This window comes from Lynx rufus, unplaced genomic scaffold (genome assembly GCF_022079265.1).
Source record: "Lynx rufus isolate CCGP_SWC_20201006 ecotype Redwood Valley unplaced genomic scaffold, mLynRuf1.p SCAF_3, whole genome shotgun sequence".
Classification (NCBI taxonomy): domain Eukaryota; kingdom Metazoa; phylum Chordata; class Mammalia; order Carnivora; family Felidae; genus Lynx; species Lynx rufus.
Genome location: NW_025814845.1, coordinates 166,924,040 through 166,944,797, shown reverse-complemented (window position 1 = coordinate 166,944,797; position 20,758 = coordinate 166,924,040). Strand labels below are relative to the sequence as shown.

Genomic DNA, 20,758 nt, shown 5'->3' with positions numbered 1-20,758 from the left:
CCCTCACCACCTGATCCCAGCCCCAGTTTGGTTCCTTAACTTGAACACTGCCCCTGCCTGGGTACCTCCACCCCTACCACCAGGCAGCTGCTGGCCTTCTCTAAGACTTACAGCCTTAACCTCCTCAGCCCCAGGCCCTGCCCTCCACCCTTCCCTGGTCCATCCCTCCCTGCCCTGACCTGGGCACTTGTAGAGCTTGCGGGCCTGGGCGATGTCCCCCTTGCTGAGCCGGGTCCTTTGGCCAATGGGAGGTTTCACCCCATTGACCTCGTACTTGGGAACAATGGTGTCCAGGAAGATGCCCCTGAAGAGGAAAAGCCCGATCTGGGTGAGAGTCTGATGGAGGGAGGGGTGGTGTGCCTGTGTGTACCCAAGGTCACGACCCTGCCAGAGCCCAGACATTCCTCAGTAGGGTCAGGGACGGGTGGAGATTGCTCACCCTGTCATTATGCTGCCCACTGACCAGCAGCCACCCTGCTCCGTGGCAGCCACACTGCTGGAGCCTGGGGGAGCCCCAGGAATACGCTGGGAGGTCAGGGACACAGGCTCCACATGCCCTGGGAAGCTAGTGGTGTTCTGGCTCAGTCTAGGTCCAACCCCCAGCCTCAGGAGAGCTTGGGACCCCTAGCGACCATGTCTCTAGCCTCACCAAGCCTCTGCTTCTGTGGCCCCTCGTGCTCGTTCGGCCGTGACTGAACTTCTCCCAGGACTATCAAGGCCAGTGCTTCATTTTGCTGGCACGGACTGCTTTTGACAGGTTCCACCATGGTCAGACCACACAACTCCGGATCCATCCATGTCTCCTGTCCCCCCTGCCCAGTTCCAGCCTGCTAAGTCCTGGGTGTTTCCATCTGGGAGGAGCAGGACGAAGGGAAACAGGCGGCCCTCTGCCTCCCCAGGGTCCCTGACTCACACCCAGCTGGGTGGAACTCAGCAGGGGGTGGGGTGGGATGTGGTGGGAAATGTCCAGGGGAGGTCTGTGGCTGTGGGGGGCAGGATGACCTCACCACCCTTCCTTGGTCTCTGTTCCCTCAGGTCTGGAGGCAGGGAGACTGAGGAGGGGCACTGTGCGTGGGACAGAGCAGGACTGCAGACAGAGGATAAGGAAAGAGCCAGGCATGGGAAAGGCCAGGCTTGGAAGGGGAGCCTGTAAAGGAGCAGGGAGGGGCTGTTTCCCACACTCTGCTAAGGAAAAGCTGCCGGTGCAGAGGCTGGGCCACTACCTCTGGGGGTTCCGGTCATGATTTCGGGGAATGTGGGCCCCCAGGAGGAGTGTGTGCGCTTGTAAGCAGAGGAAAGGGCTAGTTCAGGGCAGTAGCCAGCCTTTGTGCAAATTAGCCAGTTCCAAAAAGGCAAACTGATTACAAAGGATGCCCCCAATTAGAAAAATGTGTCCTCTTTTGGCTGACAGATGAGGGAAAAGCTCAGCTCCCTTGGCTGATACAGTTCTGAGCCACAGCATATACATATGTGTCAGGCAAAATGGCTGGACTTCAGCCTCCTGAGCCAGGTATCCCAGGGGTCCACAGTACTAGGCTTCGTGGGTCCAGGCCCTGCTATGGACCCACAATGGAAGAGGACAGCAGGGCAGGCAGCATCCATGGGTCCTCTGCTCGGGAGCTGGGGCCACCCAGAAGCCCACTCTCACCCTTGGTGACTGCCCCAGCAGGGCAGCCCAGTGCAAAGTGAGAGGCCCAAAGAGAACGCCCTACAGAAGGCAGGATTAGGCTGCCCCAGAGGAGGCCAGGCCCCATCTCTCACCTGGAGAACGTGTTCCGGGCATAGTGCATGATACTGTCAAAATCATAGGTCTCCCCTAGGGACTCCACTTCCTGGAGCTCCATCTTCAAGAAGTTATACTCCTGCCCTGCGAAGACCAGGAAAAAGGTGTGGGGGGTGGGAGGGGTGGGTCTGTGTGCCACACAGTGCCACTTTTTCAGGGTGGGGAGTGGGGCCCCTCAGGTACTCGAGAGGTGCCCCCCTACCTGAGGGTCCAGGGAGCAGCCAAGGGAAGTCTGGGGGGGTAGGGGCGGGTCTCTAGAAGAGTCGGTCCAGCAGAGGGGCAGGGTCAACGAGGACTGGCTGGAGGGAAGGCTCAGAGAGTATGGGAAGGAAGCACCCATTTCTAGAACCACAGGGAGATGAAAGCAGGGAAGAGCAGAGGAGGCCTGGGGAGGGAGGAAGGAAGCAGGAAGGGAGGGGAGAGGGGGTAGCCAGGAGAAACAAGAGAAAAAAAAAACCCTTAGAGGGGAGAACAGGCAGAGGGCAGAAGACTGGGCAAAAGTGAAAAGAAAGGCTGAGGTGGCATGGGGGATGGGCCAACTCCCCCCTCCCCCCCTCCCCCCAAGGCCAGCTGGGCTCTGGGCTGCTCTGGAAGGCCTGCGTGTCCAGGACCAGGACCTCTCCCAGCCCCCCAAACAGCTCCACAACTGATCTTCCGTCTCTGAGCTGCTACTGGCAGGAAGCAGATGCCTCAGGGGCAGGGTCTGGACCAACCTGGGCCCTGGGCAAGGGCTGCCACAACACTGAGCTGACCACAAGCTATGGCTCCAGGAAGCAGCTCCCACCCCTACTAGAGGCCCTGGAGTGGTTGGGGAGGGGGGGGCGGGGGCAGGTGTGGCACACAGCTAGGCACTCAGGCCAAGGTGCGTACCTGGCTGGATGTTTTCACGCACGATAGAGACATGGCGGTCCCGGTCTGGCCGCGTGTGCTCGTGCCAGAAGCCAATGACGTGGCCCAGCTCATGGACAACAATGCCGAACTTGTCACAGTTCTTGCCGATAGAGATGGCCTGTGGGCCTCCACCGCGTCGACCCACGTAGGAGCAGCACCTGGAGGGCGGGGCCAGCTCAGGGGGGCGGTCCCGAGCTGGGGGAGTGCATCCACTCAGGGGCCGGGCGAGGCTGCCAGGAGCGTGAGGGAGTGAGGTACAGGGGAGGGGCCTGAGCGTGGGATGCCCAGGCTGTGTTCAGGGGTCATAGCCACACCAGGGGGCAGCTCCTGGGAAGATGCCCGATGGCAGGAGTGGGGACAGATGATGTAGGATCGTGCCCAGATGGGGCAGCAGTAGTGCCCAGAGCAGAATGTGGACTGGGGTGATGGCCGAGGGTGCAGTGCCCAGGGGCCCCTGCTCACCCGCAGGGTCGATAGGTGAATACAATATAGCTGTCCTCATCAGTGCGCTCCAGGAAGGTGACACAGGTATGCTTCTCCCAGTGCCTCATGGCTTGCCGGAAGACTGCCCTCTGACTGCCTGCCAGGATGAAGGGGGCCAGGCTGCCACAGTGTCCAGGTGGGCCAACCTCAACCCACTGCCAGAATGTCAGCCTCTTGTTGGACAGATAGGCAGAGGACACCACTCATACCACTACACATGACAAGGCTGCCCCAAGGCTAGGCCCCGATGCAGGCTGCTCCCTCGGCCCCACAACATCATGCTCACCAGTGAAGTTTCCCCCAATGACAAAGGGGATGACCCCATCAGGCCACACACGCTCTGGTCTGGATGTGGCTGCCCGCCGGCTCCGGGACCTGCTTCTCCATCTCCCACGGTTTCTCCTCTGTGGCTGCCCACTGGTGCTCTGGCAGTTGGGGGTAGAAGAGTTTCCTGGTGTTGGGAGAGGAAGACACTGGTAGCAAGTGAAGGAATAGGAGTACGGGGAAACAAATTATACTCTATCTGCATTTTGGGGGGATTCCATACCTGTCCACTCACTAAAATTTATTTGTAACCCCCAAACCAATAACCTTAGCTCTTTCACGGTCAATCACTGACACGCACAGGACAGTGAAAAACATGAGTCACCCCCATACCCAACCGAGGTTGAACAAGGTGACACTTTGCCTTCTTGGTTCAGCTCTCAGAATGTAAATAAGCATCTTTTTCATAGTCTGTTTAGTGCCACATTTTTTTTTTTGTATGTGGGGACTTTTTATTGGTGATTTTGCTGTTTAAAATGACCCCCTTCTGCCCTGATAGTACAGAGGCACCAGACCACTGTCCAACGTTCCTAAGTGCAAGAAGGATCTGATGTGCCCTATGGAGAAAATACATGTGTGTTAATATGCTTTGTCGAGCCCCTAAATTACAGTCCTGTTGGCTATAGCTCAAAGTTAATGAATCTACTGTGAATTAAATAAGGGGTCTTTAAACAGAAACATACGTAAGACAGGGTTACATGCTGATCAGTTGGTGAGAATGTTGTGACAAGAGGCTTGCAGGGACCTAACCCTGTATTTCTCCTAGGAGTGATGACTGACTCAGTATTTGTTAATTCAGTGTTCACAGTGACTTTATAGAACAAAGTTATTCCATAACTCTATTCATAACTACCACAGATAGCAAGAATGGACTAAAACTGAAAAAGAGAACAATGGTGTACTAATTTCCTAGGAACTATAGGGGACTTGAGACCAGGAAATGTTGACTTCTCATCTAATAAAACTTCCTCCTTGTGGAGCATATAGAGCTTGACGTCTTTAAGTGTTCCCAAATATATGTTCTCATTTGACACAATAGCTCTCTGGGATGCACTGTGCAAGTGTCACTGTGTATTATTTGACAGATAAGGAAACTAAAGCCAAAGATTTGCCCAAAGTCACCTAGTGAGTTAGTGGCAGGCCCACATGCTCCAGTTCCTCCATTCTGCTTGAACCATGTCTGCTGGTCCCCTCTCAGGCCAAGTAAGCCTTGCTAGTCATCAGGCCACCATGTTCCCCTCCAATGCCAGCTCCTCTCTGGGAAGTTTGACCTTTACTCCATGGCTGCCCATGCCAAGATCCTCTCTCATGCTGGACAGGACAACCACCAGAGTGTGTGCAAAATGGGCTCTGGATGAGAATCCCTATCCTTTGTCAGTGGGAGGGCTCCCTGTGGGCAGCACCATGTTCCTGAGCAGTGACAAAGCTGGACAGAACTAAACCAGCCCAGGCACTCATTCTTCCTATTCTCTCACCCATTCATAAGTGCCAGGTGGGTTGCTAGGTGCTTGGGCCACACCCAGGGATAAGAAGGACCCGTCCCTGACCTTAAAGAGCTTTGGGTCCAGTTGGGGAGATAGACATATAAAAAAAATCATTGAAATATGGTTCCATGAGTGAGATACTAATACTGTAAACAGAGAGCAGACAGAGCACAGAAAATGGGTGGATAACCATGCCTGGGGGATGATCAGAGAAGATTTCATCAGAGAAGCTCTTGAGATGGGCTTTGAAGGAAGTATAAAAGCTTGCAAAGTGGGAGCATGAGGAGAAGCTGGGAGGGATTGGGGTGTTGAGCAAAGAGCATCAGATTTGGAGTGAGAAGGCTTGGGTTCCTGTCCCAGCACTGCCACTGACCAGCTATGTGATCTTGAATGAGTCACGTTATCTCCATGAGTCTTAGTTTCTGGATCTGCAATGCAGGACTTGTCCTACATCTACCTTTGAAGGTGGTTGGGGAAAGGTTAGATAATGCTGGTGAAAGCACTTTGTAAACTGTAAGCAAAAAGAATGTCAGTTCTTTGCTCCTGGGTATGTCTATACTTGCTGCTCCTCTGGGGAAGGGACAAAGATATCCCAAGGGAAGATAAGCCATTATGCTGGGTTCAAGCTCATAGCCTCTGTCCTGAGAGGGCCTGGTTGGGAAACAGGGAGGTTGCTTGTTTCTCTAATTCTGGAACCCATTTCTGGGACATAGAAGGGCCCGCCTGTACCCAGAGTACCTGTAGTTTTGATGGAAGACCTGTGGGTTGCACGCTGCCTGAGGTCCTCAGCCTGCTGCACCTGGAAGGCCCTCAGGTCCTCCTCATCCAGGGCGATGTCCCCAAGGAAGGCAGCTAGAGAGAAAAGACGAGGCCTGGGAAGTTAATCCTCCTACCCAGCACTGACAGTTCCAACCCCATGGGTACCACCCCTACCCCCATAGCAACATCAGTCTTCAAATGCCTTCTGAGGAAGGGGGTCATAGGGGACTGGATTTGAGGATCCCGGGGGAGACTCGTGCTCACTTCTAAGTTGGGAATCTAGCAAAGCTGATACACACTCCCTACCAGAGGAAGACACGATCATGTCACTTTTCCCATCGCTCTGTGGCAAATATTTAGTAAGCCAGGTACCACTCGAGTTATTAGCAAGACAGAAGAGGTTCCTGCTTGGAATACCTGGGTGACTCAGTCAGTTAAGCATCTGACTCTTGATTCGGCTCAGGTCGTGACCTCATGATGGTCGTGAGATCGAGCCCCGAACTGACAACAAGGAGCCTGCTTGGGATTCTCTCTTTCTCTCTCTCTGCCCCTCCCCTGCTTGTGTTCTCTCCCTCTCTTCTTCTTCTTCTCTCTCTCTCTTTCTCTCTCAAAATAAATTAATAAACTTAAAAAAAAAGAGGTCCCTGCTCACATAGAGCTAACCTTCAACAATACATAACTAAATAAACACTGAACTCAAGAATTCCAGACAGTGATGAATGCTATGAAGAAAACAGAAGGGGGTGAGATGATAGAGCATCTACTCTGTGGGGCCATAACCTTGGCACTGCTCCGAGCCTATGGTATTCACTCAACAAATGCCGTTTCAATTAAATTGAGGGGAGGCCGTGAACAAAAATTGGAGCAGATAGGCCTATTAGGGAAACCAGGACACTTAATGGGAGCTGCCCAGCTAGGAGGAAAAAGTTTAACGGTTTTCAAGCGATTCCTATTCTGAGTCTCAGGGTCTCCTCTCTGGAGGAAGAAAGGCCTGGGGGAATAGAGCCCCCTGAATAGGCATTTTGATTTCTGGACCTGGGGAGAGATGTTTCTGGAGAGATGAGCTAAACAATCTGCCTGACTTTGGAGAAGCTGGGAGCAAGAGGAAGCTGAGTGCTCTGGAAGGAGCTCAGAGGCGAGCTTCATGCTGAGCTGGGCTGGGGAGGCGGGAGGGTGAGCTGGATGGAGGTGGGGCGCAGAGCAGCTTCCCTGAAGCTCCACCCATGGCGACATCTGCTTCTCATCCTGAGTGCTACACAGGCCTGGCGGCAGCATTACACAAATTATTTTAACCTTGAGGCCTTGCACACAGGTTTCTCCTCCCCAGATGGCCCGCTGGGTGGACACACACACACACTTCATCACACAGAGAATCAGCCACATGGGTTAGTGATCCTACAGACATTTGGTGACATCCACAGCCATGCCCTCAAACACAGAGCTATGTGAGTCACAGAGATGCCCCCTCCCCCAGCAGCGCCCACACCACCCTTGTAGGTAGAAGGCACTCCAGAACATTTATTCGAGTGAAGTATCACATCAATAGTCTTTAGGCCTAAAAACACATGCCCATAGATATGTACTCTGATGGGACCTTCACCTGGATCAACAGAACGTGGGAGTCCCTCTAGCAGTTATCTAGGCCAGCCTTCCATTTTACAGATATGGAAACTGAGGCTCAGAAGGGAAATGGTCTCCCACACTGCTAGTCATTGGAGAGGCTGGATTCATAACCCAGGCCTCCTGATTCCTAGTCTGGCATTCACTGCACTCAAGTTCATTACCTCTGTGGAGCCATATATACAAAGATAGACACTCACTCAGACACACACATCCACACACAAAAATACAGTCATAAACCACGTGTTCTAAAAAAACACACATGCACAAGCTCCAACACACACAAACTAACTGCAAGCTCCAAACCCATGAAGCCAATAATGGTAGCAATAATGACACCTTATGTTAATGTTGAAATCGATGTTGTGCTTCCTAGTTGACAAAGTGCTTTCTCATTAAAGGATTCACTTAATCCTGGCCCACTCGGCACGTGCCCATTAAGCCACACTCCATCTCTGCATTTGCCTGGGCGTGTACAGTTACAAATTGCTGGAGAGAGAACTGAGTGGCTAGATTCCAGCCCACCTCCCCGACTTTAGTGATTAGAACACTTGGGCTTAAGAAAGGAAATGAGTTGCCCAAGGTCACCAGCTGGTAACTGGCCCAGAATCTCTTCCACCACACGAGCAATATTCTTTTCTGTAAAATGTCGCCCTTGGTGGCCTTGGCTCAGGAACTGGTGGGACAGCAACAGAAGACATTTCTTAGCTGACATGCAAAGATCATAGGATCAGAGGGACACTCCAAGGAGGCAGTGACGGCTTCCTGCACGCCAACATTCAGACAGGTACACTCATGCCACATGAATAACCCCACACCTTTGCACAGACACAAGTACCTCCAAGCTCACGTGCCCGTGGGCATTATCATATACACATGTGGCTGGATATTTAGACTCATCTCTGCACACAGCAGCAAAAAGCAAAGTCTTTGTAGTTAGACCTGTCTTTGAATCCTAGCTTGGCTAATATTAGCTGACATGTCATATAAGCTCTACTAAACCTCAATTTTCTCCTACATAAAAAGAAGCTAACAATGGAATCTGTCTCCTAGAATTACTGCATGAAATAAGGCATGTAAATAAAGCACCTAGCACAGAGTGTGGAGCACAGTAAGTACCCACTAAATGACTACTGTTAATATTACTCCAATAACAGCCCCATAAGCTCATAATCTGCTCTCTACTTTCCAAGGGCACATTGGTTCACCCACATTGGCCTCCCAGCTGAGGGAAGCCCTGGAGTGCTCAGAAGTAGAACCTCGAATTCCAAGTACAGAGGCCACAGAACTGTGCTGGCCTGTGAAACCAGGACAGTGGGGGAAGGGAGCAGGGAGCAGGGCAAGTGGAAGGCGGGAAGGCCCTAGGCTGGCCGCAGAGCTCTTCTGCAGAGCCGGAGTCCTGTGGTGGGGATGTCATGACTGAAGAATGTGTGGGAACAGAGTGGGGGTGGGGAGACACGGGGTGGGCAGGAGAGCCTTCTGGCCAGGAGCTGAGCCTGAAGGCCCTGCCCATTTGGGATTCCCTCATGGGGAAGCTAGGGAATCTGGATGCTGGAAAGTCCAGGACACCTCCCCCCTAACCCTTACCCGGAAGGAAGCCCTGAGGTCAGGGTCAGAGTAGTAGTTGTTTTCAACACAGGATCAAAAGTTTGTTTTGTTTTCCGGCTGTAAACCAGCCAGGAGCAATCGTGGCTGCTCCATTGCCAGGCTGGGAGCAGGAGAGGAAAAAGAGTGAGGTGGACCTCATATGCCCATCCTGTAGGTAGGCCTCTTGACTCCAGAGTCTCCTCCCCACAGGGTGTTGCAAGGCATCCCCTTCTGGGGAGAGGGAGAGGACCCTCACTGGTGTGATGGAGCCCCAATGCCATGTGTACCGGGTATACGCATGTCCTATCACATAAATGCAAGCTTCTAGCTGGGGAGAACATACTTAATCACAGCTGTATGCTTATATACAGGTGTGTATTTGCATGCATCCTTACATGTACTCAGGAGTACCCATATGCACAGCTGAAGAGACTTGCTCATAAAGCAGAGGTGCACCCATAAATGTGCCCAAACACCATCCTTACTACTTCCCTGTGTAAGCCGTAGTGTGTTCAAACATACAAATAATTGCATGTGCACATTTCACAGGCCATACCCCCAAAAGGAGAAGGGTGACCTTAAAAATGGATGGGGGGGTGCAGACAGAGAGAAAGAGACAGAGAGATTAACTGATTCCTCTGGATACCCTTAGGAAGTCCTTAGTGGCCTGAGTGACACATTCTACTCTCTCCCTGTCCTCCCCTAATATCTTCTCCCCAGATCTCTAGAGAAACTAGAATTCTTGAGAGTTCCTTCTTCTGGGGAGTCCCATAGTTCCCCTCCATCTGGAGCCCAGGGAGACTGTCTTTTCCTCCTCCCTTGGGGCACCTAAAAGAGAAGGTGACTCAGGGAGCAGGGGCATAGGTGGGTGGGTGACTCATTCAGAGTGTCTGGAGGGGGAATGTGGTCTGGCAAGAGAAGGGATTGCTTCTCAACTTCCGGAGCTTGTGACCTACTCCTCTAAGGCCCCTTGAAGTCCAAATCTGGGCCACAAGGCCCTGGGCTGAGGAGAGTGATAAGGGTTGGTAAGCTACCCCCATACCTCACCTCCTAAAAGCAAACCTCTGGGATGCAAGTTGAGGTAAAAGGAAGGTCCTCACTGGTTCAAGGGTAGTCCCTATGTGTTTCTCTGCTTATGGGAGCAACTATGTCCCAATTCCTGCCTCCTGGGTCTCTCCCAGAGTCCTGAGGGTCATGGCCAAGTCTCCTGGGGCACCAAACAGAGCTGGGAATCTCAGGGAAGGACCCCTCCCCCCTTGATGGTTTGGCATCCTAACATACAAGAAGTCAGGGCTGACTTGCAATCTCCCTGGGCAAGGGGGAGAGAATGAGAGAGACAGAGAGACAGAGTTCATATTTGCATTTGACAGCCTGCACACCAGAGTGCAAGCTTGGTGGGACCAGCAATCAGCACACACATAGGCCAATTTGGCTTCCCGCCTATTGTTCTGGTGTTGCCCAGAAGATCCAGGAAACTCTCCAGGGTATCAAGGGTCTTAATTTTTCCTTACTTCCCTCAATTTTGCCCTAACTCTGACAGTAACTGCAAGAGGTAATCTCAAATGAAGGGGCCTGGTTATCCTGAAAAGATCACAGGTGAGCCAGGGGAGTGAACAGGGCTTTCATTCTTGGTTCTCTGTGTGCAAGGAGGAGAAAAGGAGAGAGATGGACAGGGTCAAGGGAGAAGAGGGAAGCAGACATATCAGGTGTATCCAAAGGAGGTAAATCCAGGTACACCTACCACCAGAGCTCAGAGAGGGCAAGAAGACACAGCAACATAGAGAAAAGAGCCTAGGGACCTAAGGCTTGAGGGTTGTCAGTGTGGGGTCTTAGGGAGTCAGGGCAGAGGTACACAAGGCTGCACTAGTCACACCCAAGAGGGAAGCCTGATCTGACCCTGAATCTTGGCCTTGTCAGGCTTTCGGGCCCTCTCGGCCACCCCCCAGGCCTGGCCCAGCTCCCCACCAGCCTCACTTCACCCTGGTGCAGAGCTTTCTCCAGAGCCCTTGTTTGAAGTTCCAACTCAGCCAGCCCCACCCTAGCATGAAATCCGAGACTGGGGATAGAGCCCTCAGCCTCCTGCTGCCTCTTCCAAAAATCACTCCAATTCCAACCAGGAGTGAAATACATCAGAATGACTTCCTACCCATTCTTTAAGGCCTTGCCTCCTGCATGAGGACCCCCCCCCCTCCAACCTTCCCAGCCTGCTGTGATCACTGTTTCTCTGCCACTGTCACCACTGGGACTGCAGAGGGACAAGAGGCTCCTTGAGCCTTTAAGTCCTTTCCTTCCAAGGTGGCACATAACGCATTGTGGTTTGTGCTGTTGTTTACACGTCTTGTGCGCCTGCTGGACTGGAAGCTCACTGAGGGCAAGGGCCATGTCTTACACTTTTCTGTATCTCCCACAACATCAAGCCCAGGGCCAGGCACATATTAGCATTCAGTACATGTAGACCAGTAGAATAAACAAGTAATACAAGGACAGAGACAGGGAGAACACTTCCTTTTCCTGAAAACCAAGCCCATTCCTCAGAAAAAATAATGAAATGAGAGTGTGAGGCACAGAACACAGGGGAGTAGGCAGCAAACATTTATTAAGTGCTTACTGTGTGTTAATCTCTAATAAGTGTTTTATATATGTTCTCATATTTAATCCTTACCACCAACTCTACAGAGAGACATATTATCAGTTCCATTTTACAGGTGAGAAAAGCCAAGTTCAGAGATGATAATTAACATCCGCCAGGCAGTAGAGCTAATGAGCTGTGGGTCCAGGATTGACAGCTTAGGTCGGCCTGCCTTCAAAGGCCAAGCTCTATCTGCTTAGCCTCATGCCCACCCCAAGCCCAGGGAGAAAGATGATGGCTAATGTCTGGGTCACCCACAATCCAGAGGGGGTGGAGAAGAAGGGCTGAGAGATTTGGCTTCTGCTCCTCCCACTGGAAGAAGGGTCTCCTACTTTGCAGCTTATTGTGATCCATTCACCCAAAGTGGGGAGCCCAGGGTTAGGACTAGAGTGACCCAACCTCTTATGCCACATACAGGCACTCCTAGAACCTTAGGGACTGTGCCACTGCCTCTGGCCCTGGCTATTTGGAGACAGGCTGAAATCAGAGGCAGGAAGTTGAGGAAAGGTTCTGACATCTTATGCCCTGTGTGTTCTCTTGTCCCAGGCAGCCTGTTTAGGGTCATCTGATTAGGCAAACGGCCTGTGCGCCTGGCCATCTGGTCACTCCAGGGGCAGGACCCCTCTGGGCCCAGCAGGAGTGAAGGGGTTACTTGGGGTCTTCATGGACAAAGAACACACATACGCAAACACACACTCCAGGGCTCTGACCTCAGCTAATTAGCCTCCAGTGTCTGTGGACTGAGAGAGCTGATATACAGTATTTGAGTTCTCTGTGTTTTTCTCCTTTCCACCCTAACTTGGCCTTGTTAGGTCTCTCTGGCACATAAGGGCAGAGGTAATTCCCCCTCCCTGGCTGGCTTCTCTAACTTTGACAGCTGTCTCCTCTGTCCCAGAAGGTTGCTGTGTTTGGTGGGGTGACACATGGGATACCCAGGGAGCATGATTTCAGAGGATCCCTTGAAAGACTTTCTTCTTTCTCTTGGCTGGGTGGGGGCCTCAGGAGACTTGCTGCTCAGAGATGCAGGCCTCCCGCACCCCCTGGGCAGACAGATGTGCAGCCTGGGGGCAGCCCAGACAGGCTGGAAAACACCAATGTCCTGGAGCTTGAGATGGGGGAGAAGGGAAAAGTGCACGCGCGCGCGCGCACACACACACACACACACACACACACACACACACACACACGGGAGTTTGGCCAGAAAAGTTTCCTGCAGGAGGAAAAGCCTCCTTGGCCGCAGGTTTCTCCCTGGACCCAAAGAGCTTTCCCCAGGAATCCTCTGGGAAGAGGAGGCAGCGGCAGCAGCTTCCACAAATAGCAGCAAAACTTCAGTCCTAAAAGTCCCCCAAACTTCCCCCTCCCTCTCTCCCTCTTTCTTTTGTTCCCCACTGCATTGCCAACCAGGCAGCTCCCGGCTTCCCACACTGGACTGTCCTCCCCCAACCCCAAACCCTAAGCAGCCCGCGCCTCCCCGCCGGGCCTGCTCGCTCCCCGGCCCCGGCGCCCCTGCCGGTCGGCGGGGTGGGGGGCGCCTACCCGCCTTGCAGGGGTCTTTGTAGTTGACGGGCTCCGAGTCCTCCTCCTCCCCCAGGTCATAGGTGTAGTCGGCCAAGTCCAGTGGCCCGCCCGGGCGCGCGAGCAGCAGCAGCCAGAGCAGCAGCGGCAGCGGCAGGCGGGCCACGCCGGGCATGCTGGAGGGCGCGGCGGCGGCGGTGGCGGCGGGCGCGGTGGCGGCGGCGGGTCGCGCCCGGACGCGGGAGCCGGCGAGAGGGGAAGCGGAGGACTGGCGGCGAGGGGAGGGCGCTCCCCTCCGCTCGCCCGCGCGCTCCCTCCCCGCGCTACCCACCCCCCCCCTCGCGCGTCTCTACCTCTCCCCCTTCCCTGTCCTCGCCCCCCTCCTTCCTGTCTCCCGCCCCCTCTCCTGCGCGGCTCCTCGGCTCTCTCCCTGAGCCTCCAGCCTTCTCCGCTCCTTTCCCTTCTTTCCCTCTTTCCTTCTCTCCTCCCTCCCTCCCCCCCCCCCCCTTTTTAGGGAAATGAGCTCGCTGGAGGGCGGGTTTTCGCCTGGAGCTCGGCCTCCCTCGGGTCCCGGACAGCGCTCTGCCGGGTCGGGCAGCGCGCCAGCCGGGGGCGGGGACCGCGGAGAGCCGGCCCGCCCCCGGAGGGGGCTCGGCCGCCCGGGGCGCGGGGCGGCGGGGCCGGGGAGGGGGCGCCGGGCCCCGGGGTGCCCGGCCGACGGCCGCTCCCGCGAGGTGCCCTCTAGTGGCGGCTGGTCCCGTGGGCGCCGGGCCCGAGCCCCGTCCCGGGCAGCGGGACACGCTGTCAGGTCTCTCCCGGGCTTCAGCTCGCCTCTGCCCCCTCGGTCTCTGACTGCGTTTCTCCGCCCGCCTCTCTCGGTCTCTGCCTTTTTCGGACCCTAGCTCTCTCCCATCGCGGTCCCTGTCTCTCTAGTTCAGTCTTTCGGTGTCTGGCTGTCTCTGTCTCTCTCCCTCCCTCGGGAGACACCACTGGGGGGCGCCTCGAGCCCGTGGATTGCCTAGTCCCCTCGCCACTGCCCCCCGCCCCCGCATCGCTCCTGGACGCAGTGGGAAGGGGAAACCCCCATTGCTTCCCCAAGGTCCTACCCTTCCCCTGACCCACCCACCAAGAGCGGGAGCGAGAGGGTGTGGGAGATAGAAAAGGCTCACCCTTCGTTTTTCAATCGGGTTGCTTTATTCTTTCATGGTAGTAGCCCCCTGGCCCCAGGAGCATCTCCGCTGCCCGTTCCCACCTCTCCCCACAGCTCCCATTTCTCCAGCACCAGTCCCTATGGTGTGGGCAGGAGCAGCTTCCTGCGTCTCTGCAAAAGACCCTTTTCTCATGGATCTTTCCTGTCCATTTGGGGTTTCCACAGGCCCTGAGAAGCAAAGAAACACTGTTTATTATGAGAGGGAGAGAGACTGGGGGGAGGTATCTATGAACCTTCCCTCCCCTGAGCTCCCTAGATGACCTGGCTTCAGTGGATCCTCCCTGTTGCTTGGTCAGCTGACATGGGGAGGTGGCCCAAGCCTTCCTGGGCCACAGCTGCTCAGTGCCCTGGCAGTCACACCTGCTCACCTGAGGGGTTCTAGATGTAGTAGAGGGGCACCTCGCCACACAGGGTGCTCACAGTGGTGCCCAGGAAGTCCAGGTCCACAGAGGATGCTGAGCCAGCATCACGGACCTCCTCCTGGCCCAGCTTAGAGGTAGACACTGCAGGCTTGACCTGGAAAGAGCACCTGATTTTGAGCCTGGGAACTGAGTTTTTGTTCCACCTGTGGCCCTTATTGTGGGACCTCAGGCATGTGAGACCATCTCTCTGAGCCTCCTAAAAGCCTTGGTTTCCTTACCAGTAAAGAGGGGGCTGTGCTGGAGTCAGAAGCCCCCAAGTGGTGAGGCTCAGCTGAGCCCAGCAGCTTGGCATCAGGGCGGGGCTGGGGAATAGGAGGGAAGGTGTGACACAGGTGAGTCTGGAGAGGGGCACTCACCTGGCAGCCCACAAGGAGCAGCGCTCTACAGGTGACAAATAGCTGTTATCTCAAATGCTCCTCCGAGCAGCCCTGGGAGGGAGACAACTTATTCCTCCTCACTCACACACCCACCTGGAAGTTCCGGAACTTTCTGGTGAGAGCCTCAAGACTTGGGATGTTCTCTGGAGCCATCTTCATGATGTAGCAACAGGTTCCTGGGGCTGGCTTATAGGCAATCAGGAGCTGAGGACAGAAACCCCAGGGTTCATTCAGAAAGGCCCTGCCTTACTCACTCCCTAACCCTGATCCTGGGCTATCTCCCTCTAGGTTAGGCACCGAAGGCAGTCATATTGGAATCTGGGGATCAACCTGGGCAAGCAAAAGAGCTAGGGGCTGGGGAGAGATGGATATGCATGAAATGGCACAGCTGGGTGGGTCTAGCAAAGCCTCGTCATTGGCCCCCCGTCCCCAGCATCAGGCAGTCCAGGTATACCCACCCGCTGGTAGTCATACACTACAATGCCAGTGGAGCCGATGGAGAAGGTGGCAGTGGTACCCACACGCTCACTCAGGGCCAGGCGCTGCTGGGCTTCTGGTCCCCCAATGCTCATCTCCAGGACCTGGGGGAGGGCATAGGGTGGACTGACATTTCTCTTTCCCCGCTCATCCCTTTGGCACCCATGTCCACTCTCAGCCCTCTTTACTCAAATGCAATCCCTTCTTCCCTGATAGCTCAGAGAGCCTGGAAAGAACAGGCTGCCATACCAGCAACAGGCCTGGTGCAAAAACCCAAGCCCGATTTGCCACCAGGTGCTTCTGTCCTTTATTGAGGCACCCTTGCCTCCTCCCCTCCGGTCCCCTTGGACCATTCATTGTCTACCCAGCCCATTCAGCCCCTCTGTTTGGCATGTCCTGTGTCCACTGCCCACTCCATCCCAGGCCTGCTCACCATCTCGGTGTGTTTCTGGCTCATGTGAAGACCCATTAGCAGGGCCCCTACAATCACCACGACCACAAGGACTACCACCACGACGACGATGAGGAGGCGTTTGAGGTTCACAGGGCAGCAGGGGATGCTGAACCGGCCCCGGGGGGCTGCTGAGTAGTCCTGACATGGTGAGGCAGGCAGGGAGATAGGTGTGAGATCATGAAGTTGGCCCTTCTACTCCCTGCACAAGCTGGATACCCTCCCACAGCTGGACACCAATACTATGGACATGCAGAAGAGGGTGAGATCAGAGAAGGCTTCTTGGAAGAGGTGGCCTGGATTCCAACAGAAATGCTTAGATGTGAAGTCTAGCATGAAGAGACCCAAGAGACTCTGCTTTGCTAGTCTCATCTGCTGTTTCCTCCAGACCCCTGGCACCCCAGCCATGCCCAGTCCCTCTCTGTTCCCCCAAATAATCCACAATCTCTCACACCTCCCCGCCTTTACACGTACTACCCCCTTCTTCCTACAATGTCTGCCTCTTCCACCTAGTGAGCTCCTACCTATTTTTCCAGAGCCAGTTCAAATGTCATTTTCTCTGCAAAGCTTCCTGTGACTTCCCAAGTAGTGGCTGCTTACACAGCGCTCTCTATAGCCCTTTCTACTGACCACTGTGGTGGCTCTCAGCCCCTCACATTGGAATTATTGGCTGCCACGTCTGTCTCCCCGAAGGACTGTGCCTTGGTGGTTGGTGTCCCTGCCCTAACTTAGCACAGTCGTGGGTTAGTTAAATGAATGAATTTGGATGAGGAAACAGTCTCAGAGAGGTTGGATGAAGCAGGGCCCAGCTCACACACACATATACACACACGGTCACACTCACCGGCGGGCTCTCAATCAAAACCTCCTTGCTGCCCACATCCATCTTGCTGCAGACGCCTTCCCCTCTCATCCCCCAAGTGTGACTAGCATCTTATATGTGCTAGTAGGGAGAGGGGGCAGAGGTGAAGGATCCAGGCCCCTTCTGCCAGCCAAGCCCTTGACCTTGAAGCCTGTTTGTTCCTGGCCCTCCAGAACTGATGTCCGGAGAAGCCAGCTGCAAGAGCGCCTAAGGGCTCTTGGCCGTGGCACATGAGTCCTCTTGGCCCGGGCAAGAGCGAAGCTGGGCACACTGAGCAAATTTGCCCTTGGGCAATCTGCGCCTCTCACTGTGGGTGTCTTCCTGGCATTGGCCGCCTTTCTTGCTGGCACCTGCCCCTGCAGTCTTGTGGCTTTCCCTGTTCTTCTGCCAGCTTGAACCTCTCAGGCAGCCAGGGGTCTAACCCAATGGGGAGTCCACCACATTTCCCAACAGAATTTCTCTCATGCATAGGGATGAGCTCCAGGAACAGGAGTGAGGAGGCAGTGCCTATGGACCCAGAAAGGCAATGCTGAAGGCAGATTGTGCTTTGGCATCCCTTGTGGGGGTCCATATATGGCCATTTCTCTGAGAGCCTCACGTTTTCAATTCAAGTATGCCACCTGCCTGGCCCCTTCCAGCACGTCTGCTATCCAACCTCAGACTTGCCCCTGGTCATTCTTTTCCTAATTCTGAAAACTCTGTGCCCTCTGGCTATAAAGTCATACCCACTAATGTGTGGTTTTTTCCTTCTTTGCTTTGGGCTTGTTTGTAAACTGAAGGCCATCCTCCCCCCCCCCCCCCACCACCACCGCTTTTACTTTCATTTCCATTTATTCTATGCTGAATTTATTCCCCAGTCATATACTGTTGTTTCTCCCGTTTCTTCTGGGATATCTTTCTCATCTGTGCAACCTCATCTGGTTTGGCAACAATCTGCTCTGTTTCAGTAAGGATTATCTCAGTGTGGCAAGGAGAGCTCATGCTGGGATTAATCTCACCATGAACTCTGTAAATTTAGTGGCTCATTTTGGGGGCTTTGTTCACCTGGATGTGCTCGATGACCAGAGAATGTACCTCCAAACCCTTAAGTTCAGCATTACTCTCTGCATGTTCAAGCAAGTGCAGTAAAAATCCAGCACTCCTTTTAGGCCACTGACCCTGTGCGCAGCCCCACCATTTGGCCTGGACACACCTATCAGCTCCACCATTATGATGATGGAATGGCACACATTGCTTCTGTAAAGTGACATCCTTCAGATACTTGGTGGCTTTTCAGATAGACATGCCCTTAATGATCTGGGGAGTTTCATGAGTGTTGTTAAAATGAATGTGAAGATTTGAACCTCTTGATTTGAATGATTTTGTGGGTTTTCTGCATCAAGTGAATAGTAACCATTTTCAGAGATCAAGTTGAGGGCTTTTGATAGCAGATTCCACACCTGACAGTTCTTTCTTATACCTCAGCAGCCTTGCACAGGGATGGGTGTGGTGACTGATGGGGTCCCAATCCCCTCTTCCTTGAATCTCATCTGCTTGGTGCTGCCTATGACCCTATTCCTCTGTGTCCCTCTTTTTATACACTCGGATCCTAAATTTGCCTTGGGAATGCTACTCATTCCAGTATAATCCACTTTCTGGACCTTCTATTTCTCCCTTCTGTCCCTTTATCTCCTTCCTCAAAGCCACTTCTTTTGCTTTGTTGTACTAAACCAAATCTACTAATGGCTGCATCCTTTCTCTTGGGTTCCCCTCCATTTGCCAGGCCAGGTGGTCTCTATAGTGCCTTTACCTTGGAACTTCCATAAGTGTGTAAGTCAGAGCCCCACCCTCACTCCTCTAGGCCGAACTCCCTTGTCCTCCTGACACTTTACCTCCAACACTTCACCCCAGTTCCTGTCCCTGCCCTGGGGGCTCCCTCCACACCTTGGCCCTGCCATTCAGTCATGAGCTGACCCCCAGCTCTCCAGCACTGGCAGGTTGCCCTTCCCCACAAGGACCCTCTCTCCAGCTGGAGGGCCTTCAGCCTCCAGGTTGCACAACAGCATGGCATCTGAGCTGAGAGTGCCTGAGAAGCTCAGGGAAGGAGAGAGGGAAGGGAAGGGTGTTTGCTCCCACCACCCTCCAATAGCCCCAACTACCCCTTTAAATATTTGCCAAAACCTCTCACAGCAAGTGTCCTAGGAGGAGTGAAGGGGGGAGGGGTCCAGGAAGGAGGGGGAAGCATCCTCCTCTCAACTGTGTGTAGCCTCGGCTGGCTGTGAGCAGGTGCCAGATGTAGGAGACAGCTGCCTGCAGTGCCCACCCCTGCCCGCCCCTGGTTGTCCAGGCAACGCTGGGATTGATTGGCTGACTCACATGCACTGGGCCTAAGCCAGGTGGGCAGGAGGCCAGCAGGAGAGCCAAGGAGGACTGCAAGCATCTCGGGGTCCCTGCGGGCATCTCAGGGGGGCGCATGGTCCAGCTGTGGAGCTTGTTCTGAGCAGGCACTGTGTGTAGGGCTTGCCGTCATCAGCTGGTGCGGGGAAAGGAATCTCTGTTGGAAAGAAGCCTCTGCTCTCTCAGGTCCTCAGTCTCCCCTGCAGGCTGCCCTTGGGCTGTAATTCTCACAAGCTTTATGGTCCCCCCCCCCACACACACACACTTGTTTTTGCCTGTTCAGCAATTGGGGAAAGAACGTTGCCCTCAAATTTCATAAGGGGAGTCCAGATGCTAGCACTGAGACTTCTGGAACTGACCCAGTAGAGGTCTTGCGGTCCTTGTCTTCCTTCTCAGGAAGCGAGGAGGGACCTTTAGCTGAGCACGCATAGCTATCACCTCAGCCCCAACAACAGCCCTCTGTTGTAGACTTCTCATGTCTTGGTCTTTACTGAGGCCATTTTTCTCCCCTGGAAATACCACCCTTGATGCCTCTCCACCTCTCTGAGAGCCACCCACCCTAAAAGGCCAGACAAGAGCCAATCGCACCTGCTCTGTGACCACACCACTCCAGGCGGTGCCCCATCCCTCCTCCAAAATCTCCCAGTCTCCTGCTGCTCTTTAACCTGCCAGTTAGCATCCACTGCTGTGCTCCTCAGCTATGTGGGTGCTTATTGTTGCCCTATGTTCCCTGGGACTGGCCCTGAGACCATGCTCCCCCGAGGATTCTGTGTACCTGTTGCAGGGCAAGGAGCATGCACACAGCCAACATGGAATTATATTCAGTGGTATAGCCAAACACCAAGTGGCTCTTGGCCAACAGTCGATAGTTTGTTCCTTCAGTATGTGGACATTGCAATGCTTCACTGACAGCTCTGGGACCCTAAAGGAGTCATTCTGCCTTTCTAGGCTTTAGTGTGGACAACTGTGAAATGGGACCAGTCTGCCCATTCTGTCTCTCTCTCCAAGCTCTTGTGAGGATCCAATGACATCATCAAGCTGATCATCATGATTATCATCATCTACTTCGCTGACCCCCCCCCAAGACATCTCTTCTCATTAGCTGACAGTAGGACCCAGACTCCCTCTTTTTGTCTGTCTCCAGGTTAAATCCCTCTGGGAGAACCTTGGGTGATGTAAGCCCTATGGTAGCCACTCCTTTTATGTGTGCCTCCTCTTTTCTTCCTTCCAGCTCTTCAGCTGCAGGGGTTAGGACAAGATTCACTCTGCCCTTTGTGTGCTGGGCAGAGCCGTGCCAGGGACCAGTGGGGACGGTTGCCCAGCTGCCCCAACCACGTTCCCCACCCCCATTGCTTGTATTCCCACAAGCTGGCATGGGAGGGCAGCACGGGCAGCTCAATGGGCATTGGCAAGTGAGCATCAAAGGGAAGGGACATCCCTGGTTGAGAGAATATGGACATAAGCTCCTACCAGAGAGGCCCCCACTGGCAGAGGCTGGGGACAGCTGG

General features: G+C 54.2%; 2 protein-coding genes and 1 pseudogene across 4 annotated transcripts in view; all 3 read right to left on the bottom strand.

Annotated features, from left to right (window-relative positions):
* Positions 1-13,250, bottom strand: part of BMP1 (bone morphogenetic protein 1) — a 43,391-nt gene extending 30,141 nt beyond the window's left edge. Inside the window, exons 1-7 of the mRNA XM_047092319.1 lie at positions 13,097-13,250; positions 5,704-5,817; positions 3,444-3,608; positions 3,137-3,254; positions 2,654-2,904; positions 1,762-1,867; positions 180-304 (exon numbers count right to left, since the gene is read on the bottom strand). Of these exons, the coding sequence (XP_046948275.1) occupies positions 180-304; positions 1,762-1,867; positions 2,654-2,904; positions 3,137-3,254; positions 3,444-3,608; positions 5,704-5,817; positions 13,097-13,250 (1,033 nt within the window). The remainder of the gene's footprint in view (positions 1-179; positions 305-1,761; positions 1,868-2,653; positions 2,905-3,136; positions 3,255-3,443; positions 3,609-5,703; positions 5,818-13,096) is intronic.
* A 1,413-nt stretch (positions 13,251-14,663) lies between these two features.
* On the bottom strand, positions 14,664-16,925 carry SFTPC (surfactant protein C). 3 transcript variants are annotated; one of them, XM_047090466.1, is made up of 5 exons: positions 16,857-16,925; positions 15,995-16,153; positions 15,543-15,665; positions 15,178-15,288; positions 14,664-14,801 (listed from the first exon to the last, which is right to left on the bottom strand). In XM_047090466.1, the coding sequence occupies exons 1-5, from the start codon at positions 16,923-16,925 to the stop codon at positions 14,664-14,666; spliced, it is 600 nt and encodes a 199-aa protein (XP_046946422.1). The 3 variants fall into 3 exon arrangements, with proteins under 3 accessions (XP_046946422.1, XP_046946423.1, XP_046946424.1); XM_047090467.1 differs by having other exon boundaries at positions 14,664-14,814; positions 15,170-15,288; positions 16,857-16,898; XM_047090468.1 differs by lacking the exon at positions 15,995-16,153 and having other exon boundaries at positions 14,664-14,814; positions 15,170-15,288; positions 16,857-16,898.
* Positions 16,926-17,720: 795 nt separating this feature from the next.
* On the bottom strand, positions 17,721-18,236 carry LOC124521292 (60S ribosomal protein L17-like; annotated as a pseudogene).
* Positions 18,237-20,758: the final 2,522 nt, after the last annotated feature.

Coding starts and splice junctions, on each gene's coding strand:
- SFTPC (XM_047090466.1), bottom strand. CDS start 16,925: ATGAGAGGGGAAGGCGTCTGCAGCAAGATGGATGTGGGCAGCAAGGAG. Junction 15,289..15,542: donor TAGTGTATGACTACCAGCGG/GTGGGTATACCT, acceptor TTCTGTCCTCAG/CTCCTGATTGCCTATAAGCC. Junction 14,802..15,177: donor GAAAGTTCCGGAACTTCCAG/GTGGGTGTGTGA, acceptor TGCTCTTTCCAG/GTCAAGCCTGCAGTGTCTAC.